This window comes from Lampris incognitus, chromosome 17 (assembly GCF_029633865.1).
Source record: "Lampris incognitus isolate fLamInc1 chromosome 17, fLamInc1.hap2, whole genome shotgun sequence".
Lineage (NCBI taxonomy): Eukaryota > Metazoa > Chordata > Actinopteri > Lampriformes > Lampridae > Lampris > Lampris incognitus.
Genome location: NC_079227.1, coordinates 10156868 through 10183529, shown reverse-complemented (window position 1 = coordinate 10183529; position 26662 = coordinate 10156868). Strand labels below are relative to the sequence as shown.

Below are 26662 nucleotides of genomic sequence, written 5' to 3'. Positions count from 1 at the left end.
TTAACAAATCATTTTTATTGCTGGGCTGGCTATCAAATATTATTACAGGCTATAATGCGAAGAAGAATTGATGAGTTGTCTAGAAGAAAATTGTCAAATTTACATGTTTATTTTACCCATTTACAGTCGAAGTTGATGACCGTTTTTCTAAACACTGTAGGGGAATTTAGCGTAAACTCCTCTACACGTTTGTGCACTGAGTCAGTCTAGTTAAACCTGGGGAACGGTGAAACCTGCAGCGGGACTCTAGCGTTGAAACCCCCCAAGGTTAACAAAAGCCTTATGTTCTTTAGTTAGCTCACTTAGCTAGTTCACAGTACATAGCATGTTAGCATGACAAAGAACCTGCTCCCTGCTCACTCCTCTTTGATGTGTCTGCCTCTTCGCCACCGTCCTCATCATCACCTGCAGACCACTTAAGTAGATCCATTATCTTAGCCCACTTTGTGGCATCAGCCAGTCAAGGCTTTTTCTCTGCACTCCCAGCCCCAGGCTTTCTCTTTTTAACCATGTTTTGGCAACCTGTGCTAGACACTCTTTAACGAGTGCTAGATACTTTTAACGAGGGCTAGATACTAGCGGCACGGTGGCCCAGTGGTTGGTACTGTTGCCTCACAGCAGGAACGTCCTAGGTTCGAACCCCGGGCATTCCCACATCCTCTCTGTGTGGAGTTTGCATGTTCTCCCCATGTCTGCGTGGGTTTCCTCCGGGTTCTGCGGTTTCCTCCCACCACCAAAAAGACATGCATGTCAGGGTTAATACTCCTGTCTGTGCCCCTGAGCAAGGCAATGGAAAGAAGAACTGGAGTTGGTCCCGGGGCGCTGCAGCTGCCCACTGCTCCTATACAATCGGACGGGTTAAATACAGAGAACACATTCATTGTAACCAAATAACTGTACACTGAGAAAATAAAGTGGCTTTAATTAACAAGTGCTAGATACTTTTAATGAGTCCTAGATACTTTTAATGAGTGCTAGATACTTTCAGTTGTGATGCCAACTGCTACCTGCTGTTACAAATTGCACCAGCCGTGTTGCTGCAGCTAAGATGACCTATTGAATATATATAATGCCGGGGTTGGGGGAAAAAGACCAGCCCTCACAAGACCGGCCCACCGGGAAAATTCCCGAGCTTCCCGATGGCCAGTCCACGCCTGGACCAGGCTCATTTGCAGTCGAACCTGATTTAATTGCTGCAGTCCTTCAAGTACCAAAACTAACTCCTGTTTTTTCTCCTCTATTCAGTTTAATTCCCCCCAGGAAAACCCTTTCTATCTCTCTTTGACCTTATTATGTCAGAAATTCCTTTTTACTACTTATTATGGTTGCTTGTAAGGCCTTGACATTAAAAGGAAAACAATCGGGATTTAACATTTTCTCTCTCTTTCTCTCTCTCTCACTCTCTCTCTCTCTGTACAGATATATGTATTATATATGTATATACTCTTTCTTATATGTATATACTCTTGTATATATACTCTTGTATGTATAGAGTATATACATATACTATATATTCTTATACATATATATGTACTGTATATGTATGAGAGTATATATGTATATATATACTCGTTCTCTCTCTCTCTCTCTCTCTCTCTCTCTCTCTATATATATATATATATATATTTATATACATATATGCCTGGCGGCGTGTCCAGGGTGTCTCCCCACCTGCTGCCCAATGACTGCTGGGATAGGCTCCAGCACCTCCATGACCCTGAAAGTAGGATAAAGCGGTTTGGATAATGGATAGATGGATGGATATATATATATGTTTATGTGTGTTGTTGGGATGGCAATCTGTTTGCAGCCATAATACTGAGTAGTATTTTGTGTGTCACTGAAATGCCACTGAAGTTGTGTGGAAAAGTTCCCACGTTAACATCACTGGCGAACAAGCCGTGAATGTGTAAACTACAACCCTTACTTCACTGTTTGCTGCTGCTTTTGCTTGGCTTCATTGAAACAGACTACATTGTGTAAGAAAATATGACTAACAACACTGCATACAAGCAAATAACCACATGCCATTTAAAGAAGTTTTTTTCTCGCACAATTAGGAGCATTTCGGAGACACACGTGGTATTTGTCGGTATTGTGGCTGCTAATGGAGTGTTGTCCCTACAACAATACATGTAATCCACTCCAAGGTGTGCCCGTTAAAGGATTTTACCAAACACTGTGCCCAGGATTATCCCGCTTAAACCGTCTTCACTTGCCAAAAAAGCTAAAACGCATTCACTTACTTTTTGCTGAACAATTTGCACTCAGAATTAAAAGGTTATTAAGCACAAGTTAGCCACCAAGCTAAAGCTTTGAACGTTTACCGGGCTTGCTACTGATTCAGTGTGTTGCTATGGTTACAGCGTTTAGAACAGCGATTAAACTTGAGCCAAACTACGCGTGTATTATACAGTTTGAACGCACACCCTCCAGCCAATCAGAGACCAGTACTCTCTGTTGCCATGGCGCCAATAGAGATAACGTTAATGTGCTGTTACACCCATTGTGGACCTCACTCATCTGAGTGGCTAGCATGTACTAGATGTGTTGTACGTGCATGGGCAGATGAATGTGGCAAATGTAAACTCTGTCTGGGACTTGAGTTAGAGGAATTTCTCTGCTAACAAGAGAAGGATGTGACAAGCTGCCGTCGGGGCGCTGGGGTGCCCTTTGTAACTTCACACCTTGTTGGCCGGGGGGGGTCTGAGGAGTGAACCGTGGTCTCTTATCAGTCTGCTCGATGTATTTATATTTATATATATAGGAGCAACCCCGTTTAGCGCCGCCACACCATAAGCCGGCATTCAAATTAAAACATGAATCTCTGACCTTACAGGAGGAGGCGTGCTATAGCCACGGTTAGGGGACTGACTGACTTGACATGATTTTCACAGTAGTTCCTCAGGTCTTAGAATAATGGTGCCTGGATGCTATTATGGGATCTCGTTGACAGTGGGGCCCCCAAGGGGTGGCCACGGCCACCCTGATACTATCCCTGCCCCCCCCCCCCGCTGGCCCCCCAGCCACGAGTTGCATATGCAGAATATGCTTCTGATTATGCATAATATGCTTCTATCTGATATTTTCATTTTTCATTTTTGGACATTTACAATGTAACAATGAATCGTTTAACATGTTACAATATATACAGATACATAACACATTGAAACAGAATTGTTGTGGAACTCAAAATGTTAACTGTACTGGTATTAGTCTATGCACATCAGATATTTAGTAACATTAACTGTCAAAAAAAATAAGAAACCAAAGTATTTAGTATGCGATTCCTTAACTCTCATACTGACAGTTTTCAACTAGCCTGTACAGTATACTGCAACAGCATAATAGAATTCCTGAAATTCAGTCATGGCTTTTGGTTTTTGGTGTGCCACCCCAAGATTTTCAGTGGCCCCATTTGGCCACCCCTATGAAAAGATTCTGTGGGTGCCACTGCTCATTGATGATATGTGTTTTGTTGTGTGTTTTGTTTCAGGTTTCCATGCCAACCAGGGTCTGGTAGAAGGCTGGCTCCCCACCTTGCTGTTACTCAGAGACTATGATGTCCCAACCTTCTTCACCATGTTCAAGTGAGATGTATACACAGACACAAAGTGACACTAAAATCACCATTTTCAACCGGAAGACGCGGCGGCACAGTGGCGCCGTGGTTGGCGCTGTCACCTCACAGCAAGAAGGCCCTGGGTTTGAACCCTGGGGTTGTCCAACCTTGGGGGTCATCCCAGGTCGTCCTCTGTGTGGCGTTTGCATGTTCTCCCCGTGTCTGCAGTGGGTTTTCTCCGGGTGCTCTGGTTTCCCCAACCATCAAAGAAACATGCATGTTAGGGTTAATACTCCTTCCTGTCTGTGCCCCTGGGCAAGGCAATGGGAAAGGAACTGGAGTTGGTCCCTGGGCGCTGCATGAAGGCGGCAGCCCACTGCTCCTAGCTACACAGACCACAGCTAGGATGGGTTAATTTGCAGTAAATTAATTTCGCCAAGGGGATTAATAAAGAAAACTTAAGATGAGGAAATCTACAACTCCTACACTTAAGACCCTCTCACTGCAAAGGTTCAACGTGTATTTCAGCGTTGATACCAGACTATGGTCGTGGGTAAATACTGGGCCGACCTGGATCAACATGGTCCACACTCTGGCGATCATAAACTATTTAACCATGTTTACAAGTACCAGACACGTACCAGTAATCAAGAAAACCACAGCAATCATAACTCACGCCTTATTCAGCTTCATCCATAGAAAACCTCAGACCTGTCTCTTTTAATGACAGGTTAATGTAGCAACATGCTAGCCCATTAAATAACACACACACACTCACACATATATAGATAGATAGATAGATAGATAGATAGATAGATAGATAGATAGATAGATAGATATAGATATATGTTGATATAGATATATATGTATATATATAATTCTAGTGCATCTCTGACCTAAACGAGTGTCTTCCCGTCTCATAGCGAAGCTGAAGCCAAATGGTGTGGGACCTGCATGGTGACCCATTCACACCAATGGCAAACTTGGATTTTTTTTCTGGGTTGTTGCGTTGGTGTCAAAGGGGTTTTCGATGCTCCATTCCTCATCAAAATCTAGTATCTGCTTCACTGCAGTCAGCCTCAAATTTTTTTGTGGTGTTACTGTTTTTAATTATACCAATGACCAATGATGGGTTTAATGATAAACTACCATAACAATTCATTCGTAACATTAATTAATTAATCCCTTCACTCTTTCTGTGTCCCCAACAGTGAGTCTGAGCTTAGTTACTCGCTGCAGATCCTTCAGGAACTGGAGATGCACATCCGGGGCAGCGGACCGAACCCGTTCAGCTCCCACAAACCAGAACAGGTCCAGGCTTGCCCCAACAAAACCCCCGTCTACTGCAGCTCCCACTACCTCTGCTTCCAGGGCCTGCTGCCCACACAGGAGTTGGAGGAAGCCCTTTAGGATTTTTAGAGGAGCTTTAAAAGCAAAAAAAAGGGCCACGAGAAAGAAATTCAAAGCATTTTCAGGACACTGAGCTGAGCTTCGTTGCCATTCTCCAGCTCGATGGATCTCAGCGTAGGGTTGGGCGACCCCAGCAGCTCCGTGAGAAAAGTATAGAGTAGTTTCATTACCCTGCTGTTCTATTCAGCTGATGGGATAGCGAGACAATGATATCTGAATATTTTATTCATAGCCATCACTCCATCCACTTTTCTATCCATCTGTAGTACAAGTTATGTGCCAAACTAGATTTAAGCAACAGTGTGGAAATAAGTCCTTGATGATTTTAAATGCATGTATTCTGTGCTATGCATTTTAATAATTGTCAGCTATCCTAAACTAAACTAAATGTGATTCTTTCAGAGAAATTCAAATTAAATGGAGGTCTGCAGTCCGTATGTGTGTCCCCTTCAGTGAGACGTTTTGGGAGAGACTGTCCAGATGCTTTCTTCTAACAGTGAAAGAAGAAAAAAATAGCTTGACATATTTGATGATGGTTGCTTTGTGAAAACACGATGATACTCGTCAATACAGTTGTTAAAAAGATGCTCCATTTGTTTTCTTGTGTTAAAAGGTGCAGGGCTACCTTTAAGGGGAAAAGCTGTTGATTAAATAATGTTGTTCAGTGGGATGCTGACCTCTAGTGGACAGCATGTATAAAGGAAAATATTAATACTCGCGCTATGAGAGGCAATTGGATCACTTGATTAAAAAAAAATATATATATATATATAGTATTATATTCTGTTTTAGCCCACCACTCAGACTCCTACTTCCTGATTTCATTCCTGTTGCTTTTGTGTTCCCAAGGTCTACTTTAACCTCCTCTCGCCTGTTGCTGTTCTAATAATGTTTTCTCAGTTTCAGCTTCTCCTGCCTGCATAGTGCAGTGTACAGTGTCCTTGATGTTTTGAAAGATGCTTTAAATAAAGGAATTGTTATTATTATTATTAGTTGTTGTTGTTGTTGTAGGCGCAGTAGTAGTAGTAATAGTTGTTGTAGTAGTAGTAGTAGTAGTGGTAATAGCAGTAGTAGTGGTAGTTGGTGGTGGTGGTGGTTGTTGTATTTAGGGGTCCAAGCAGCGAAGCTGGTGGAACCCTGTTGTATTTGTTAGGATTATTATTATTTTTCTCCCCGCTAACAGTGTGTGAGGCTCAGCAACCGTAAGTTCTAGACCAATCAACTTTGGTACGTGGATTCCTATGGCCCCCCACTACTCAGGCACCACAAATCACCTATGTCAGCCAGATGGTGGCGCTATAACAAAGGGTCATGCGTAATTCCCACACCATAAGTCAAATCAACACAAAACTGCACAGACCTATGCATCTGAATGTGCTCTACAACTTTGTTATCGGGACCACATATGTCAGCCATATAGTTTGCCCGCCATTTTGACTTGTATTAGTTTGGGCGCGGTTTCTCAGCTAAAAGTGTCTGAGGCTCAGCAACCATAAGTCCTAGACCAACCAAATTTGGTAGGTGGATTCATACGGCCCCCCACTACTCTGGCACTACAAATCACCCATGTCAGCCAGATGGTGGCGCTATAACAAAGGGTCATGCTTAAAAGGCCATAACTCCCACAGCATACGTCAGATCAACACAAAACTTAATCGACCCATGCATCTCAATGTGCTCAACAACTTTACTATTGGGAGCACCTATGTCAGTCATATAGTTTGCCCACTATTTTGACTTATTTGGTGTGGAAGCGCTGCAGCTCTACATACCACAGGCCAGGACACTTGGGTAAAACGACATACTTTTTCTTTTTACGGCAGTCGGCTAGGACGCAAGAAATCAGACACCGTCTGGTCCAGTGTTGGAAACTCTGGCACATGTTTCTGAAGCAATGGAAGTGTTACGACATTTTAAAAAATTACGGTAATCGTCTAGGACACAGGCGACCCAAGTAATCCGACATCTCAAAAACCGCTTGATCAAAAAATCTGAAATTTGGTATACTTATACTTGGACCCATTTGGCTACATTGCCTAAAGTGCTGATTGGCTGGATTACCAAAATGGCTGCCAAACAGCCAATCAAAATTCAGCAGCTAATATCTGCTAGTGTGAATGGCCAATCTTCATGAAACTTGACAGGCTTATTCTTTGTGGCACATAGAAGCCATGTACCAAATATGAAACAGATCGGACACATGGCGGCTACAATACTGCTTGGACCCCATTAATCGCCGCTTGCGGCTATATTTGTTATTATAATAGTAGTAGTAGAAATTTGTTGTCGTCATAGTAGTAATGTAGGAGTAATAGTAGTAGGTGTAGTAGTATTAGTTGTAGTTGTTAGGACAGTAGTAGTAGAAGTAATAGTAGTTGTAATAGTAGTAGTAATAATAGTAATGGTAGGAGTAGTAGTTGTTGGGGCAGTAGTAGTAGTAGTAGTAGTAGTAGTAGTAATAGTTGTTGTAGGGGTAGTAGTAGTTGTTGGGACAGTAGTAGTAATAGTAGCAGTAGTAGTAGTGGCAGCAGTAGTAGTAGCAGCAGTAAAAGTAGTAGTTGTAGTCGTAATAGTAGTAGTTATAGTCATAGTTTTTGTAGTAGTAGCAATATTAGCTGCGGCGAACCGTCGGGGCCTTCTACGCCTTCGGTGAAGGCCCAAGACTCCACAGAAAGAGGGAAACACTTTCATAAATATAATACAATCTTCTAATAAATCTGTTAGTATCGCGTTACATTTCGATTTCGACTACACATACGAATTCGGGAGGCTCTGCTTGCAGGCTCTCGGCCAAAAAAACCCATCCAATCGGCTTTGTCCCTCCGTTGTAACCGTGTGAGAAGACTCCTCCTGCCAGCGCCTTCGGCATCTCGAGTGAAGGTCTCCGCCATCTAAATAAGTTAGGCGTTCGTACTGGATTGATAGATTACTCAACCAATCAGATTTGGATGTGTAGCGGATGGGCGTATTCTTTTATATTCGCATAGCGTCATAGGGCCTTCGCTGCATACAGCCACGTGACCGATTGTTCAGCTAATCAGCAGCAGCGCCAAGGTCGCGGTAGGTGGTGGCTAATGTTAGCTAGCGTTTGTGTTTTTGGTTTAGTTAGTTAAGCTAGCTAGCCGTGAATGAGAATAACGTCTTAAGGAGAACTCGTGAATGATGTGGTGGCATGAGATTTACTAGTCACACCTTTTTCAAGACGACCGTTTGGGGAAAAGCAAAGGATCGTGGAGATGGGCAGATCAACCCCACAGTTAGCGGCTCTGACCCAACCGGGGAAGACGGATGTGCGGCATTTCCAGGCAAGCGCCTGCGGAAGGTACCCGCGGCTCACTGGATCCGAGCAAAGCGGGAAACTTGACTGCTGGGCGGGCTTGCTGTTCCCACCAGAGAAGGGGCCATGGAGCAACACAGGCTTCCACAACCTGGCTCGTCTTATTTAAAAGCCAAAGGGGGGCTCTACGGCCGTGTGATCGACCGTTTCATCCAGAAAGAGGAGAATGGATTTTGTCTTCAAATAGACAACACTGGTGAGTCAGATGTATTTTCTTTTGTACAGCGATTTGATTTGCTTAATGTTTGATTGTTTTTATGCCCAGCGGCCCGGCCGGGATTACTTCCAGTAAGGCTGTACGTTACACCATGTCGCCACACGGTGTCGCTGTTGTGAAAGGAAAAAGTGTCAAATAACGACGATGGCGATGATTGTGACGATAACCACTTTTGAGACTAAAACATTGTAGCATGGCGATATGACGGCTGTCTTTGGGTCATTAGGAGGAGGTGACGTCTCACCGAAGGCCTATGTCTGAAATGCACGGTCCGCTACTGAGTAGTAGTAATAGTAGTAGTAGTTGTAGTACTGTAATAGTAGTAGTAGTAGTAGTAGTAATAGTAGTAGTTGTAGTAGTAGCAGTAGTAGTAATAGTAGTAGTAGTTGTAATAGTTGCAGTAATAGGAGTTGTAGTAGTAGCAGCAGTTGTAGTAGTAGTAGTGGCAGCAGTAGTAGTAATAATAGTAGTAGTAGCAGTAGTAATAGTAGTAGTTGTAGTAGCAGTAGTAATAGTAGTAGTTGTAGTAGTAGCAGTAGTAGTAATAGTAGTAGTAGTTGTAATAGTAGTAGTAATAGGAGTTGTAGTAGTAGCAGCAGTTGTAGTAGTAGTAGTGGCAGCAGTAGTAGTAATAATAGTAGCAGTAGCAGTAGTAATAGTAGTTGTAGTAGTAGCACTAGTAGTAATAGTAGTAGTAGTTGTAATAGTAGTAGTAATAGGAGTTGTAGTAGTAGCAGCAGTTGTAGTAGTAGTAGCAAAGTTCTTGCTCATAAGTCACAGGTTAGAAACCCTCTGATTGACTGGGCTCATATCAGTTTCATGTGTTGCACTTGACGCTGTGGTTTGGATGTATGTATTCTGTTTCGGCCCCACATGTCCCTTTTTTTTTGTAACTTTAATTTTGAATGGCAGTATTGCAAATTACAAATATTCACAGTTTCATAGCAAATATAATAATATAGGCAACATCAAAAGAACTAAACAATCATAATAATAATTTAAAAAAAATAATAATAATAAAATAAAATGATAGTGTGACATGTGGGTTACTTCTTATTTACATAACATCTTTTGCTATTTTCATGGTCATGTGGTGTCCTATAAATGTTACATTTGTTCCTCTCTCTCGTACTCAATCCATTTCACCCATTTCGAATCAAGCTTCTCCCCTTGCACCCTCAGTATAAACATGAATCTTTCCATATTATATATTTCCTCTGCCGCACTCAACCACTGTTCTTTCGTAGGTGGATCAATCTTATACCATGTTCTTGTCATAGCTTTCCTACTAGCGACAAGCAAGATTTTACCCACATGTCCCTTTGCCTCCTGGAAACTCAGGAAGGACTTGTCAGACTGTTCTGGAAGGGACCAGACAGGTGGTAAATATCTGGCTCCACGTTGTCCGGGGCTCAAAAATCAAACTAATAAGCGTTGCAAGTGAAAAGACCTCACCGAGAGGGTAACTGGACTACAAAATTCCAGATGACAGAAACTGGGAGGTAAGAAGATTAAAGTGGGCCGTGTCTGTGTATTGTCTGCAGGTCCTCTGGCTGGAAATGACATTTAAACCCCATAAGACTGAATAACATGGGCTGTAGACAGTGCAGAGGCCTGCAACGTCATTTATACGAGCAGAAAGAAAAGAAGCCTTTCTTTTATCCTTACCTCCTTTTTAATGCTTTAGCTTCATGTAGGCTGAAGTGCATTACGTTTTGATGTTCAAAATATGTTGTATTATAGTTTCATTGATTGATTGAGACGCGCATTTGCTTAAAAAAGCAATTGAACTAAACAATACGTATTAGTGTGTAACTTTTTTGGCTGTATCTGTAGATCAAGGTCACCCTTTTCTATTTTTCACAAGTTCTAACCGTATCTACGTACATTCGTAACGTTTTCAATAATGTATTTTAAGTTCTTTCTTTTTTCTATTTCACCATTATCATTTTCCCTTTTCTTCCGCCACTCTTCTCATATGACAGAGCAAATGTCCCAGTCTAAGAATAGACCAGAGGGATGGGGTTAATGGGGGTAGTAAGCTGGTGTTGATAGACACTGGCAATTCGAGCAAAAAGCAGGGTTTAATAATCTCTTTTCAGTATACAAAATGAGCATTGAGACATTCTTAAATGTCTTAGCCGTGTAGAAGTGTATTGAAAACTACTTGGGGGGGGGGCAATGAGAGTACAGTTAAGGCTTACTCCAAATAATGAAACGGGACACAAGCAGTTGTCTAGCTTTAGGTTTTAATCCAAAGCCATCATCAGAGGGAAAACACACACAGAGATGTTAGACCAGCTGCTTCCATACACCAGATGTGCTAATAGATGAATCAGTCACATGAGGTCAGCCGTTACATATCATTAGGAGTAACTGGGCACTTTTTACAGTTTCATTAAGCAGACTAGCAGTATGACTACCAGGTAACTAGTCGTTATTTTTCGACAGAAGACCACCGCGGAGTGGATTATATTACGCGGCTTTGCCTTATGGCAGAAGTTGATAAATTGACAGAAAATAACGATTTAAAATGATTTTGATTGGATTTGTTTCTGTATGCTTAGCTTGCTAACGCTACAGAGTAGCATGGGAAGGATACTGGTATATAGATGCTAATTAGTCTGGCCCCTCTCCATTCATTTTCGATTTCCCAGGGGCGTAATCGACGGGGGCAGACCAAAAATACCTCTGGACGCAATTGGATAGACCTACAACCAATCAGTTCCCGGATGGGTGGGGGGAGAAATAAGGCTGAACGTCATTGTATCAAACTCGCCCATAATTAGATGAACGGTTATGATTGGTCCAACCCGGGCCAGGTCGGCTGAAAATCTGTCTCAATGGGAGGATGGTCAGATGTATGTCAGAGCAAATGTAAACCATGAGTTCATAGATCCGTCTGGTTCCCAGGCTAGCTACAGAGGCTTCATGAAGTGCATTATTTTGGACCAGAACAGGAAGGGTGATGAGGCCGCAGCTTGACAACGGTCCACAGAATGCTTTAACTGACCAATCAGAATTGAGTACTCAGCTCAGCCTTAACCCTACGTATCACTTGTTACCTTAACATAAGTGAACTCCTGGTTGCTGTGTTGTGGTCTTTTTGAGTTTGAAACTTTGTAGATGTCAAGTGTTTTGTATTTGGTGTAGTAAACCAAAAATACATGACTTCTTTGTTTTCTTTTTCTTTTCCCATCCAGAGCTGTTCCAGAGACCAAGGGCAAGGCCATGGCCTTCCGGTCTCAGAAAGAGATGTTTGACAAGATGGAGGAGTCTTACAAATTCTGTGCTGCCTGTGAGAAGCGGTCGAATCAGCTTCCAAATTCACAATCCCTGAAGCGCTGTGTCAGGTAAAATTAATATGATGTAGTTAAATATGCCTCGATGCATGCTCAATAATGCAGGTGTAGAAATCCCAAAAGAATGAGTCAGTTCATCTGGACACAACATTTAGTGGGAAAATGTTTCATCACTCGTCTAAGTGACTTCCATCAGTCTCCGCTGATTGCAGGTATCCCCACCCTTATAAACAGCACAGTTACATAACAGCTGAAACCAGCTATCTAACACAGGTTTCATATGCAAATTGCTGTGACCATTAGAGTTTCAATGGCCATGTAATAGTTGCAATCACAGCATTGTAAGATGGCGACAGATGTACTCTTAGCCCCCCCCCCCCCCCCCCGGTTCAGGGATAGTCGTTCCCTCTTCACATAGATGGTCTCTTTGACTCCCCATTCAAACCAGCATTCCTCCCTGTCAAGGATGTGCACATCCTCATCCTTGAAAGAGTGACCACTGGCCTGTAGATGGGTGTAGACTGCGGAGTCCTGGCCTGACGAGGTAGCTCTTCCGTGTTGTGCCATCCTCTTCACCAGAGTCTGTTTGGTTTCTCCGATGTACAAGTCACGGCAGTTCTCCTGGCACTTATTGCTCTGTTTGTGCTGGGGGACCTGATCCTTGGTGTGGACCAACTTCTGGTGCAGCAGCCTATTTTGGGGTTGGAAGCAACTATGATGCGGCGTTTGGAAAATACATGTCTCAACTGTTCCAACACTCCTGCCACATCCGGAATCATCGCTAGTTCATGCTTAGGCAGTGTTTGCCCTTCTCCTCTCTTCGATCGGCTGGTGCACTGTTTGGACGTCTTCCTGGCTTTGACTAACACAACACCCAGTTAGGATAACGACATTTACCCAGGGCCTGCTTTTTTTTTTTAACTTGTGCTGTCGGCAGGCTTGGCATACAACACAGGGAATTTGCAAGCCAGTGTGTCCTAGACAGAGTTAATCTGCTAGTGGAGTTCAGATTCTCCACCCGCAAAGGCTATCTTTATTGATTATCAAGAACCACTTATGATAACTCCGTCCTTTGGATGATATGTGGGATGACAAGAGCACAGGGTTTTTGTTCTGCATTTATAGGCACCACCGGTCCCCCTCTTCCGCATATTTGATCAGGTAAACAACCAATCAGCATTGCTTCCCCAAGAGGGGGACAATCACCACAAGTGAAAGAAGGAAACTCAGAAACGAAAAATGACAGCATGAAGCTGATAAGACACAGACATAGAAACAGGCTGACGTATTCAACAAAACATAATTAGATCTATCTTATTGATATCAGTTTAGGATAGCAGTTATAGCAGTAGAGGAGAAGACAGAAAAAAGGGGGAGAGAGGACTTAAGACAAGGATGTAATCCAGAGAGTGTTCCACGGAGTGTGTGAGGCAGATGCTAGCAGTGTGTAGGTGCATTAGACCTGTCCCCCTATGTGTATGTGAAGTGTCCACATGTGAATCCCAGTAAATTCTGGTGTCTGAGATCCATGACTTATAGTAGTGAGATCCATGACTTACAGACATCCCACGACTAAGAAAACAACGGGAGCCCAAAGCACTGCAACCCCAGAGGAACACCGAGCCAACAAGGGGGCCAGGAGGCTGCAAAACAACAGCACCGCATGCTCCTGAGGAGCACAAACCAATCTCCAAAGGCACAAGCCAGGCCCACACCCCTGTGGTATACCCCTACCACCAACCCCTAGATGCAGGCACAGGGCACAGGCGTGGGACCCCAGCCATGGCCTGCAAGCACAGACTGCTGGCCTGAAGCTGGGCCCTGCGACCAACAGACCGGTGCACTGCCGGGACCACCCACCCATTGAACAGGCAGGGGGGCGGGCTCACAGTAAGGGCGAGGTCCGCCACACCATCCCAGGTAGGTGCCCCATCCGGCAGCACCCCATGCACTGAGAGCAGCGAGGAGACCACACCCAGCCGGCGTAGGATGACAACGGGGCCTTGCCCTCTGAGGCTGATCATCACCCAGGGAAATCCACCTCAGTGCACCCAGCCACAATCAAGCGCCCGCCTGGTGCCCACGACCATGCTTAATGTGGGATTTCTCCCTTCCCCTGCAGTATCCTGATGACTCCTAGTTTGTGCTCCAGTGGGTGATGAGAGTCAAACCTTAAGTACTAACTTTTAAATGCCCCCCATCAGCAATAGCAATTTCACAGTTTAGGAAGGCTAACTGTCATTCTTCACATCCTCCCTGGTGAACTTGTTGTGGTTCTCCACCAAGTTGATGTGGTACATCCTGAGATTTAATTGTAATCAGGTGTCGCCCACATACCTGAACCAATGGCTAGGTAGTGTCCCTGGATAGGACATCAGACCCCTCTTTGCCTCCATATACAAATTAGCAAATCTAGGTGAAACTGGGAAACCCATTGCATACCCATATTTCTTCCTATACTACTGCCCTTTGTAAGACCAGTACTTGGATTGAAGACACAGCTTCAGGAGCAGACACACTTGGTCAGTGTTAAGGCTGGTCCTACTGTTAAGAGTGGGGTCATTGTGTAATTTCATTGATTAAAAACACGAATCACTGATTCTATGGCTTTAATCAGCTCCACAAGCAGGACTTGCCTTGGCATGACAGCAAAATTCAGCCCCTTCGTAAGAATGTCTTTGTCTGCCTGGGTAGGCTGTTTGTCGAACAGATTCTTCACCCCCTTTTCCACATCGCCGGCATGTCTAGTGTCTGTCTCTCTGCCTACCATTGTGGGTGCAGTCTGTTCTATGCCGAAGGCTGTGGCGTGCAGCAAATAGGTCAAACTTCTTTTCCTGTCTGGTTTCCAACTTTCCATGTTGTGCTAGACGAGCCTTCTCCATGAACTCCAACACCTGTTGGAAAGTGGTCTCACTGGACTTTCAAAGCATCAATGGTAAAATTAGTTTGTCTCAACCTTTTGTTCACCAGCTGACTCTGTGCCTTTTGGAGACTCTAGCTAGTTCGGTGGCCTTTGACAGAAGATTTCACTTGCAGGCTCTTAGGTGTGGGAGGAAACCGGAGCACCTGGAGGAAACCCACGTAGACACGGGGAGAATGTGCAAACTCCTACAGTCCAAAGACACGTAGGTCAGGTGAATCGGCCATACTAAATTGTTCCTAAGTGTGAATGTGTCAGCCCTGTGATTGACTGATGGCCTGCCCGGGTGCCTCCCCGCTTGCCGCCCAATGACTGCTGGAATAGGCTCTAGCACCCCACGACCCTGATTGGGATAAGCGGATTGGATAATGGATGGATTGCAGGTGCCTCTTAGGTGTAGTGCCACTCTATGTGCACCAGAGGCTGTATCTCAGGTGGTTTCTGTAGCCCACCATATTACGCACTGTTTGCCCATACTTCCCCCATCCTCTGTGAATGATACACATAGCCATTGTAACTGTAAATAATGGTCACAGTAATTTGCATATGACACTTGTGTTAGATGGCTGGTTTCGGTTGCTATGCCACTGTTACTGTTTGTAAGGTTGGGGACACTTGCTATCAGCTGAGACTGACGAAGTCACTTAGATCTCATCTCATCTCATCTTCAACCGCTTTTCCAGGGTCGGGTCGCGATGGCAGCAAGCTAAGTAGGGCACTCCAGATGTCCCTCTCCCCAGCAACGCCCTCCAGCTCCTCCTGGGGGATCCCAAGGTGTTCCCAGGCTAGATTGGACATGTTGTCCCTCCAGTGAGTTCTGGGTCTACCCTGGGGTCTCCTCCCAGTTGGCCGTGCCTGGTAAACCTCCAGAGGAAGACACCCAGGGGGCATCCTAATCAGATGCCCGAACCATCTCAACTGGCTCGTTTCAATGTGAAGGAGCAGCGGCTCTACTCCAAGCTCCCTCCGGATGTCCGAGCTCCTAACCCTATCTCTAAGGCTGAGCCCAGACACCCTACAAAGGAAACTCGAAGTCACTTAGATGAGTGATGAAATATTTCTCCCATGAAACTTTGTGTCCAGATGAACTGATTCACCTTTCTGGGATTTAGATATGCATATTAGAACCAAAAAAACGGGAGCTGGCCACTTAGCTGGATGTTCTATCCAGGTTTGGACACAGATTCACATCTGACAGACATTCTGTTTTTGGATGTGTCTTTGTCCAGGTGTCTGAATGTGTACTATTGTTGTAAAGAATGCCAGAAGGCTGACTGGTGCAAACACAAGAAGTTCTGCTCTCAGCTGCGACTGGTGGCCATCGACAGGGTGGTGGAATGGCTTGTGTTTAAAGGTAAAGGTTTGTGTGGGAGGATGTGCATGGAACATAAACAATACAACTGAGAGTAATAATAATCATCATCATCATCACCATCATATTGAGTTCTAAAGTATCACATAGTGGTGCATATACCTCTTTTTAAAACTGGGTTTATGGGCATCCAGGTAGAGTAGCAGTCTATTCTGTTGCCTACCAACACGGGGATCGTTGGTTCGAATCCCCGTGTTACCTCCGGCTTGGTCAGGTGTCCCTACAGACACAATTGGTCATGTCTGCGGGGGGGAAGCTGGATGTGGGTATGTGTCCTGGTTGCTGCACTAGTGCCTCCTCTGTTTGGTCGGGGCACCTGTTCGGGGAGGCGGGGGGGACTAGGGGGAATAGCGTGAGCCTCCCACGTGCTACGTCTCCCTGGCGAAACTCCCCACTGTCAGGTGAAAAGAAGTGGCTGGAGACTCCACATGTATTGGAGGAGACATGCCGTAGTTTGCAGCCCTCCCCAGATCGCCAGAGGGGGTGGAGCAGCAACTAGGATGGCTTGGAAGAGTGGGGTATTTTTGGCCGGATACAATTGGGGAGAAAATGAAAAAAAAACTGGGTTTACAAAGTGTTACACAAGTAAAAGAAAAGTGAAATGAAATGAGCACCAATGGAAGAAAACTAACAGTAAAGAAAAAGTTAAATAATAGAAACAACATCAACACAGCTTTTTGTAAACTGAATATAGAATTTTAGAAAATTAACTTTCTCACATTCGCTGTCTAGATGAATGCTACAATACTTGTCTCACACTCTCCAGAAGGCCCATAGCATTATTTGGTACAAAGTGGACATTTTGGAGACTCTAGATGGGCATTTTGGAGATCCATGTATGCTTACGCATCATAAAGACAATGTAAAATGCTCATATTTTGCTGATATAATAAAATCCGAAGAGGTAACTGGCAAGACTTATGGCAATGGCTCCACTGACACGTTGACTTAAGAGACAAAGACAAAAATAATGATTTCTGTTTTAGGCACAGATAAAATCCAATTTACATTGTGCTTTGAGCTTTTGTAACTCAGTTTCAGTAATACCTATGTTAATTCTGACCCTTCAGGAACAAACGAAGGGTTACTTTTTCTGGAGAGACAATGTTCATACTTGTATTTTCGAGAGCTACTGCCGTTTTAGTTTGGCTACGTCATTTTTGGGCTCAAAAATCAAGTTGCATCAAAACAGTTAAGTTGAAGTGTGACTGCTACATACATGACATGTACTATCAATATTGTAATTAAGTTTTTTTACTTAGAATATGTTCCCCATACTAAAGTGTTAACTTATACTTGATATTGTATGCTCAATAGTGCATTTAATATTATTTATACTTAGTTCTCAATCAATCAAAACTTTACTTATGTACCACATTTTATAAATTTAAATACAATACAGCGTGCTTAACACTTTCAGGGTGCACAGGTTCAAATGTGGGTATTGATAAATGAAGAAATCAGAACAAAAACACAGAATGGGATAAAGAGAAGTCATAAGTAACAAAGATAGGGCAACCAGATGGCATGGCAATCTATTCCATTGCCTACCAACACAGAGATCGCCAGTTCAAATCCCCGTGTTACCTCCGGCTTGGTCGGCGTCCCTACAGACACAATTGGCTGTGTCTGCGGGTGGGGAGGTTGGATGTGGATATGTGTCCTGGTCGCTGCACTAGCGCCTCCTTTGGTCGGTCGGGGCACCTGTTAAGGGGGGAGGGGGAACTGGGGGGAATAGCATTATCATCCCACGTGCTACGTCCCCCTGGCTAAACTCCTCACTGTCAGGTGAAAAGAAGTGGCTGGTGACTCCACATGTATCGTAGGAGGCATGTGGTAGTCTGCAGCCCTCCCCGGATCGACAGAGGGGGTGGAGCAGGACGGCTCAGAAGAGTGGGGTAATTGGCCAAGTACAACTGGGGAGAAAAGGGGGGGAGTAACAAAGATAATAGTAAATCAATAATGAAACAAAGTTAAGAAAATCTAAAAGAATAAGCAAATACAAGGACATAACAGAACATGTAACTGTTCACCAGTGTTCTCTGCTAATGTAAAATCCTCTCTGTCACATCATCAGGTGATTTGCCGTTCCCTACAGAGAAGTGGTCAAAGCCACAGTCCGAGATCAAGAACTGGGACGACTGGTTGGCCATGCAGGGAGACCTCTCACTCCACCTCCAGCCCATCCTAACTGGTGCCAACATGAGCGAGCTGTGGACCAATGCTGGCAGGCCGAAGCCAGAAGATGAAGAACTCAAACAGTCACTGTGGAGAGTCTCCAGCGAGTTCCTGTCCAGGCCGATGTCCGTCGCATGGGGCCTCAGGCTTTTCGGGCTCAACCCTTATTCCAGACCTCTCACCATCCACCTGGTGGGTGCAGGCCAGAGTGAGACCATGGGAGCCCGGCTGACGGACTATGACGAGCTGAACCGCATGTTCCCTGGCCACCAGGGCCTGGAGGTGGTGATGGTGGGACCGGAGGTGGTGGAGGGCCCCATCATGAGGCCTCCTCTCAGAGCCTTTGGCCCCAAACAGAGGGTCTACATTAGCGCCTACAAGGGCCTCTACCACCAGTTCTGGGAGGAGCTGGTGGAGACGGGGGAGGCAGCGAGGCCGGATCTGGTGGTCGGCTTTCATCCTGGTGAGAACTGCAGAGATTCTCCATTAATTTCTCCATTAATTTACATTTCCTCATTTATCAGATGGCATGTAGCAAATAAACTATAAATTCTAGTGTCACCAACTGGCCTCATAGAGCAATACATAGTAATCTTGTCATAGTAGTACTTGAATTGGTAGTAGTAGGACATTTACTACATTGTAATCATATCACAGAAGTAGAATATGAAGTAGCTGTAGGAGTAGGTGTCACATTGTTCTGAAACCTGAAATTTTGTTCTCATTGTTCTTGAATAATGGCACTGAAATAAGCTGATTGTACTGAAAAGCAAAATGGCCCATTACCATCATTCTATCAAGAACTCGGTTGGTTGGTAAGAGCAGATAAAGTTTACTGTGAACTGTACAGCAGGAAGTCCTATAACACTGCAGAATTTGACAGTGCAAGAAACAAAACATGTCGTGACAAAACTACTGTAAAGCCCTTAATCACAGTTGGTGGGGCTTTACACGTTGTTTGGTAAAAACACAGCTTGAAAGGCAGCTTTGTCCCGTTCACTAAATCCTCTCGTTCTCTCTATTTCTTCCTAAACCTCTTTTGTTGACAAGGTTTTGATGCCAGTCAAGGCCTGGACCAGGGTTGGCTTCCCACGCTGCTGCTGTTAAGAGACTATGACATCCCGTCTCTCTTCACCGCTCTCAGGTGCAGTAGACATTACAGATAATATTATCACAACTATATGTATGTATATTTATGAATATTATGGCAATACGGAGGTTCTAGAATAATACGTGATGGAAGAAATAGTGTTTGTTATCTCCTGAAGATGTCTCCTGATCTGGTAGAAGAGAGGAAAACGGCCTGTCAGGGATGAGGGTTATTTATACTTTAATGGAAAAAATCCACATTTTGCTTATTTGTCTTGAAGTGTGGGAGGGAAAACTCCTTATAGGAGGTGTTTTTTCCGGTCCTACAAACTCTGAGGTCTTTGTCTTCTCGCCGTGGCCTGCCGGCGTTCGTCCGAAGTTTGCAAGTTTTAATGTTAGGAAACTTTTTGGATTACACCGACATTTTCTACATCAACTTTTACAAAAACAACTGAGATGCTTTTTTCATCATAGCAACAAGTTCTATTTCGTATAGGCTTTGCCCTCTAAGAGCTATCACTGTTTGGTTTATCCCCACGCACATGCGCAGTCATGCAGGTTTTCTTCCCTTGTGCTCTGCACGAGCCTCCCTCAGGTCCGCATTGATTGTATGTTACTCCTGCACCACCTGAGCTGTGCTCCACCTTTTTCTTCAGTGTATGTACAAGCAGTCTACTGAAGTGAAGAAAGAAGAAGACATGACTTCTCAGCGTTGTGGTCCGTCTCTGTCCTTCATGCCAGTTAAATTATGGACTTCAACCTCCACGCTCGCTGCAAAACGTGCCCTCGGTCCCCAGCATGCCAGACTGGCACCCACTCCCTGGGCCAAGTGACCCTACTGCGCACGCCTGCCTGCGTCAAAGAAACGGCGGCTAGCAGACGCTTTCACGGCGCTTGAGGATGATGATGATGACCACGGTGGTTGGGCCTCTTGTAAGAGCTTCACCATAGAAGAAGCCCTGGACATCTTGGACCAGCTTGGAAGGGGAGCGCAATGCAGGGCAAGATTCCTTTGACTCAGCTCCCTCCATTGGCTTCTCCCCTCCTGGCTCTCTCCTCTTCCCAGTGGAAGACATGGAGTGTGATGGTGAGAAGTATAGGTGCCGCCAGCACAGCTGGATCCTGCACTTCCCTGGCCCACCGGCCGCCTGTCTTACCAGCGGGGCTTTCTTCTGGGACCTCCCGGATATCATTAAAAGAGCAATCGCTTGCAAAAGCCTCCCCATGCCATTGGAGCCACCTGCACCTGCCCCCAGCGACTTGTGAGACATCTACCACCCTGAACAGGAGACCAGGCGTACCCCAGTGTGGTCGCTTTTTCCTACTCTTTGGCCCTTTTTCTCCGAAGTGCTTTCTGAATCAGGGAAGCTGAAGGCACTGTGACATGTTATGACTGCTTCACCAGGGTAGACGGAGACATGGAGCATGCGTTTCCTGCCGTCCCTCCGCTAGAGCCAAGTCTAGCTTCCATTCTGCTAGCTAAAGAAAAGATTTTGGCAGACATAAACTCATGCCATCTTCTCTTCGGGACCAAGTCACCACTTGCCTCACTGACCGTGCTCACCAGTGTGCCACTCAGACAGCAGCGCCCATCAACGACATAGTGCTGCTCACTTCTTCCATCTCCTCCAGAGCTGGCGAACGAAACCAGAAATGCAACAGCAGCCATCCTGACCCTCTGCACAGCTGCAGCGGTGGCTCAGTCTTGGATTATGGCCTGGATGACTGTGCTGCTGCATAATATGTGGTTCCACATGTCCAATTTTCATGATCAAATCAGGAAGGGACTGCTGGACGGTCCCATCAGCCCCACTGGGTTCTTTGGCCACTCCTCCACGATGCTGTCACTCTCCTCCAGGATGCATCCCGAGAAGTGGACAGGGTGAGTAAACAAACTGCTTGAGGCAGAGTTTCGCAGCACCTCCAGGGCTCTTGGCGTGATTGCCAGGACTCCCTCCATAGGCCAAGATGCCCCTCAGCCACTTCTGTTGCTGCGTCTCAGCCTTCTCCTGCCCAACAGCCTTCTCCTCCCTGGCCATGCTCCATGCCATCCCACTGCCAAGGGCCAACGGCCAACCTGCACTTGGTCCAACTCACCCATTGAGCTCCGCCCCCCCCGGCAAGCAGTGCCAGTAATGACAGGATGCGGCTGACGTGTGTTTATTACTGGAAAACACCGGCCACAACAGCTCTTTTCAGAGCCAACCAGCTATTAATAAAGAGCGTTTTCCTAACAATCAGTCTGCTTTTCTCTCTAGTGAGCCTTCAGCCGCTGTTAAGACACACGTTTCCCCCACATGCTACCTACACTGCCTCATACACACGGTGCGTTAGCTGTAGAGTCACTTATCAATAAAGAGCTTTTTTCTAACGATCAGCCTGAGCATTCAGCAGCGGCACGGTGGCCCAGTGGTTAGCGCTGTTGTCTCACGACAAGAAGGTCCTGGGTTCGAACCCCAGGTCCTTTCTGTGTGGTGTTTGCATGTCCTCCCCGTGTCTGCATGGGTTTCATGCATGTTAGGGTTAATACCCCTGTCTGTGCCCCTGAGCAAGGCAATGGAAAGAAGAACTGGAGTTGGTCCCTGGTTGCTGTAGCTGCCCACTGATCCTATACAATAGGATGGGTTAAATGCTGAGAACAAATTTCATTTATAAGAATACAATCCGTTGAAAGGTGCAACGACAAAGCAAAGTGGCTTCATCTTTCTCTCTCGTGTTTCTTTTGAAACAAAAAGAGAAAAGATACACGAGACACACATCTCCCCCCACTCACGTTGCCTCCACTGTGCACGCACATGGTGCGCCAGCTGTAGAGTCACTCCTATAACGCACTGTCACGAGTAGGAGTAAGCTCTCCTCTCATGTGTTCACAACAGTCCATCCACACTCTACGCCTCAGCCCTTTCGCCTTCTCCCTCTCTCCCATGGGCCGTGTCGAGGGTACATTCAGCTCACACGGCGCCGAAGGGGGCGCTCCCCTGGCTATCGGAAATATTTACAGAGGCTCCGCAGATGTTTGCCCACCCGCTCTCAGAGCGCCGCTTAGTGTGGCAGTCTGTTTTCATGAACGAATGGATGGCAGAATTGATAAAGACTATACTCTCTAGTTTACCAGACCCCCCCCCTCCCCGCCCCTTCCCCCAATTCAACGGGATAGTGGAGGCTGTTATGTCGTCACAGACAGAGACAGCTGCTCTGATGACAGAGTTGTCGGAGCGCCTAGAAAAAAGGAGTTATTTCCAGAGTTCCTCCAGGCGAGGAGAACGAGGGCTATTCCTCCCGTTACTTCCTCGTGCCGAAGAAGACAGGCGGGATGAGACCAACTCCCAACCTGTCCCTCTTCACCAAGTGCATGATGAAGAGAACGTTTCACATACTCACCATAAAACGTGCTGGAGTGTGATTGGTTCACATCCATCGACCTAAAGGACACGTGTTTTCACGTGCTGCCCGTCATCCCCAGGCACAGGGAATTCCTGCGCTTCTCCTTCAAAGGAGTCCAGTTTCAGTGCACCCGTTTTCCTTTCGGTTATTCTCTGGCTCCACACACCTTCTCCAAATGCGTGGAAACAACTCTGGAGCTGTTGTGAGAGAGAAGAATCAGGGTTTTATTCTATCTGGATGATCTGACTATGATGGCATCCTCCAGAGAGAGCACAGCGCCTCACACAGTGGAGCTTGTAAAACACCCGTCAATGTCGAGTTTTGCCATAAACCGGTGGAAGATCTTTCCCCTCCCCTCCCAGTCAGTATTTACCTGGGGGTGGATCTAGATTCATCCAACACGAGAGCGAAACTGTCCCCACCCAGGCTGGGAGCACTCAGCGCTCTCCTGTTGAGCATCGCGCCTCGCAGGTGGTAACGGCTCTGTCTGTGATGCGCCTACTGGACATGATGTCAGTGGTCCCTCTGGGTCTTCTTCACATGAGGAAAATCCAGAGATGGTTTGGCCGTCTCCACATCGACCCCGTTGTGTCACAAGAGATGCATGGTGGCTGCCCCCACCCTCCTTGCAGTCGGACCAGACATATTGGAAAAATCCTCGTGTTTTGTGAGCAGGGATTTCCCTCGGGAAACAGACCCATCTCTTTTTGGATGGGAAGGAATGTGTCAGTCTCAGGTTGTTAGAGGAGAGTGGCCAGAGCCCCCATCGCCTCCACATAAATTGCTTGGCGCTGTCCACGGAGTTGAAAGCGCTGAAACATTTGCCCCATGATTTAAAGACAAATATGTGGTGATGAGGACGGACAGCATGGAGGCCACGGCTTACATAAATTGCCAGGACAGTGTTGGCTCAGCTCAGCTGCTGGAAATGGCAAGACGCCTCCTGTTGTGGTCTCACACAAATCTGCACTCCATCAGAGCAGTCTATATTCCGGGCAGAGAGAACCGAACCATGGACCTGGTGTCACGTGGACGTCCCTAACCAGGTTCAGGAGAGTGGAGGTGGATCTGTTCGACTCATGATGCACCATAGTGCACAGTGTGCACTATGGTTTTCCGTGAGCGCATGGGACACTCCTCCATTAGGAGTGGTGCAACATATGCTGTGGCAATTTCGTCCTCTCATGAAGGCTATGCAGAGAGGTCTGCTTTGCGCATCCACTGGTTAAGTGCTGGTAAAGAGTGTCTCAGTGACCAGCGTGGCCACTGGCCAGAAGTTGGTCCACCCCAAGGATTGGGTCCCCCGGCACAAACAGAGCCATATAGTGTATGCTTTAGGTGCCAGGAGGATTGCCGTGACTTGTACATCGGGGAAACCAAACAGATGCTGGCCAAGAGGATGGCACAACACAGAAGAGCTAACATGTCGGGCCAGGAGTCCACAGTCTGCACCATCTACAGGCCAGGAGGAACGCTGGTTTGAATGGGGAGTCAAAGGGGCCATCTATGTGACGAGGGAACGACCATCCCTGAACCCGGGGGGGGGGGGGGGGCTAAGAGTACATCTGTCGCCATCTTACAATGCTGTGAATGTAGTTACTCCCCAATCCTCTGTGAATAGTACACATGGCCATTGAAACTCTAGTTAATATTCACACCCATATTTGCATATGAAACTGATGGTTGGTTTAAGTCGTTATGCAACTGTATTGTTTATAAGGGTGGGATACCTGCAGTCAGTTTAGACTGAAGAGATGAGTGATGAAACGTTTCTCTCACAAAACCTTGTGTCCAGATGAACTGATCAGCTTTTCTGGAATGATATGTTAAAGCAAAAAAGTTACCTGGTACTGCTTCAATCAAAGTAATTTGTGTGTCATTAACACCATTAGGGGCAGCACGGTGGCGCAGTGGTTAGTGCGGTTGTCTCACAGCAAGAAGGTCCTGGGTTCAAGCCCCGGGGTAGTCCAAACTTGGGGGTCATCCTGGGTCTTCCTCTGTGTGGAGTTTGCATGTTCTCCCCGTGTCTGCGTGGGTTTCCTCCCACAGTCCAAAGACATGTAGGTCAGGTGACTCGGCCGTACTAAATTTCCCCTAGGTGTGAATGTGTGTGTGTCAGTCAGTCAGCCAGCCAGCCAGCCAGCCAGCCCTGTGATGGCCTGGTGGCCTGTCCAGGGTGTCTCCCCGCCTGCCGCCCAATTACTGCTGGGATAGGCTCCAGCATCCGCGTGACCCTGAGAGCAGGACCAGCGGTTTGGATCACGGATGTATGGATGGTCACTATTCCAACTCCTAAATCAAGGAACTTGTTAGTGGCATTTCTTGTCCTGTCCTGTTTATTTTGCTTCAAAACACCATTTGGGATGTTCTTCATTTCCATGTGTTTGTACGTCATATCTATCACACCTCTACCCCAGCCATAGTCATATTTTACTGTTGCCCCAGAAAGTTGAATCTTTCATCTGGACACAACGTCTAGGGACCTCTTCTGTCTCAGCTGACTGCAGGTACAGGGAGTCAAAGAGGACATCTATGTGAAGAGGGAGCGACCATCAAGATGTTTTGCTATTGCTTTAAATCATAGTCTGTAACTCTAACCGTCTCGGCGGGGCCCGGATTCAAACAAAGACTGTTTTTGACTGCACATTTTATGGGTTTTAAGTGGCAGTAACCACAAAACCGGAAAGTTATCAAATTGCAGCTTTGCTAATTTTTTTCAAATTTGAGCATTCCATGTTAGACTCCAGATTACACAACTCAGCTGACCATTTTAAAAAGACAGCCAAAAATCTTTGACCGAAGGGGCATGCGGGTAGCGTAGTGGTCTTTTCTGTTGCCTACCAACACAGGAATCGCCGGTTCGAGTCCCTGTGTTACCCTTGGCTTGGTTGGGCGTCCCTACAGACACAATTGGCCGTGTGTGCGGGTGTGAAGCCGGATGTGGGTATGTGTCCTGGTCACTGCACTAGCGCCTCCTCTGGTCAGTCGAGGCGCATGTTCAAGGGAGAGGGGGAGGAACTGGGGGGAATAGCGTGATCCTCCCACATGCTGCGTCCCCCTGGCGAAACTCCTCACTGTCAGGTGAAAAGAAGCGGCTGGCGACTCCACATGTATCAGAGGAGGCATGTGGTAGTCTGCAGCCCTCCCCGGAACAGCAGAGGGGGTGGAGCAGCGACTGGGACGGCTTGGAAGAGTCAGGAAAGAGGGGGGAAAATCCAAAGAATAAAAAAATCTTTGACAGATTTTATTTTGAAATTAAACCCTCCTGCCTCATCAGCGTGTCGGCACTTAACCCTCAGTGGCTGCTGGGTAATTTCACCGTGTGTATATAAAACAAATTGACCACAGGGTTTCCTCTATTTGCATTAAGCTAGTACAGTCACACGGAGGTATGCAAACACACCAGCCATCCGATAGATGAGTGCACCTCGATTAGCTAGCCAAGCCATCCTGTCTGAGGCATGCTTAATAGAAACCATATCCCACAAACCATTTGGATAACATCTGTCCCCTCCCCCCCACCTCCCTCCACAGTGAGGCAGAGATGACCTACTCCCTGCAGATCCTGCTGGAGCTGGAGATGGACATGAGGGGGAGCGGGCGAAGCCCCTTCGCCTCGCTGAAGCCGGAGGTGGTTGGCTCGTGTCCCAATGTGCCGGCCGTCTTCTGCAACTCCCACTACTTCTGCTTCCAGGGGCTCCTGGAGTCCGTGGAGTTTGAGGACCCGCAGGAAGACTGAGTGGACTGTTACCGCGGTAATGGGCCAGTCGCTGCCATGGTATCCGGATGTGATGGGGGATGAAGAGCAGTTTTTTATTTATCAATCCTAAATGAGGCAACAGCTGTTTCTAAATAATCAAGCAGCTTGATAATTTGATGATAATAATGATA

General features: G+C 46.1%; 2 protein-coding genes across 2 annotated transcripts in view; both read left to right on the top strand.

Moving 5' to 3' along the window:
- The window catches only part of LOC130127908 (putative protein MSS51 homolog, mitochondrial), a 32098-nt gene extending 27068 nt beyond the window's left edge, over positions 1–5030 (top strand). The window contains exons 5-6 of the mRNA XM_056297620.1: positions 3497–3590; positions 4774–5030. Coding sequence (XP_056153595.1) covers positions 3497–3590; positions 4774–4972 — 293 coding nt within the window. The 3' untranslated portion in view covers positions 4973–5030. The remainder of the gene's footprint in view (positions 1–3496; positions 3591–4773) is intronic.
- A 4902-nt stretch (positions 5031–9932) lies between these two features.
- On the top strand, positions 9933–26640 carry mss51 (MSS51 mitochondrial translational activator). Its single transcript, XM_056297727.1, has 6 exons — positions 9933–10028; positions 11730–11879; positions 15978–16102; positions 18198–18761; positions 19349–19442; positions 26306–26640. Exons 1-6 carry the CDS (start codon positions 10012–10014, stop codon positions 26508–26510), a joined length of 1155 nt encoding a protein of 384 aa, XP_056153702.1. The 5' UTR covers positions 9933–10011; the 3' UTR covers positions 26511–26640.
- Positions 26641–26662: the final 22 nt, after the last annotated feature.

Bases quoted from the DNA above. Each gene is read 5' to 3' on its own strand.
- mss51 (XM_056297727.1), top strand. The intron at 16,103-18,197 runs GTAAAGGTTTGT...TCACATCATCAG, and splicing joins GGAATGGCTTGTGTTTAAAG to GTGATTTGCCGTTCCCTACA. The intron at 18,762-19,348 runs GTGAGAACTGCA...TTTGTTGACAAG, and splicing joins GGTGGTCGGCTTTCATCCTG to GTTTTGATGCCAGTCAAGGC.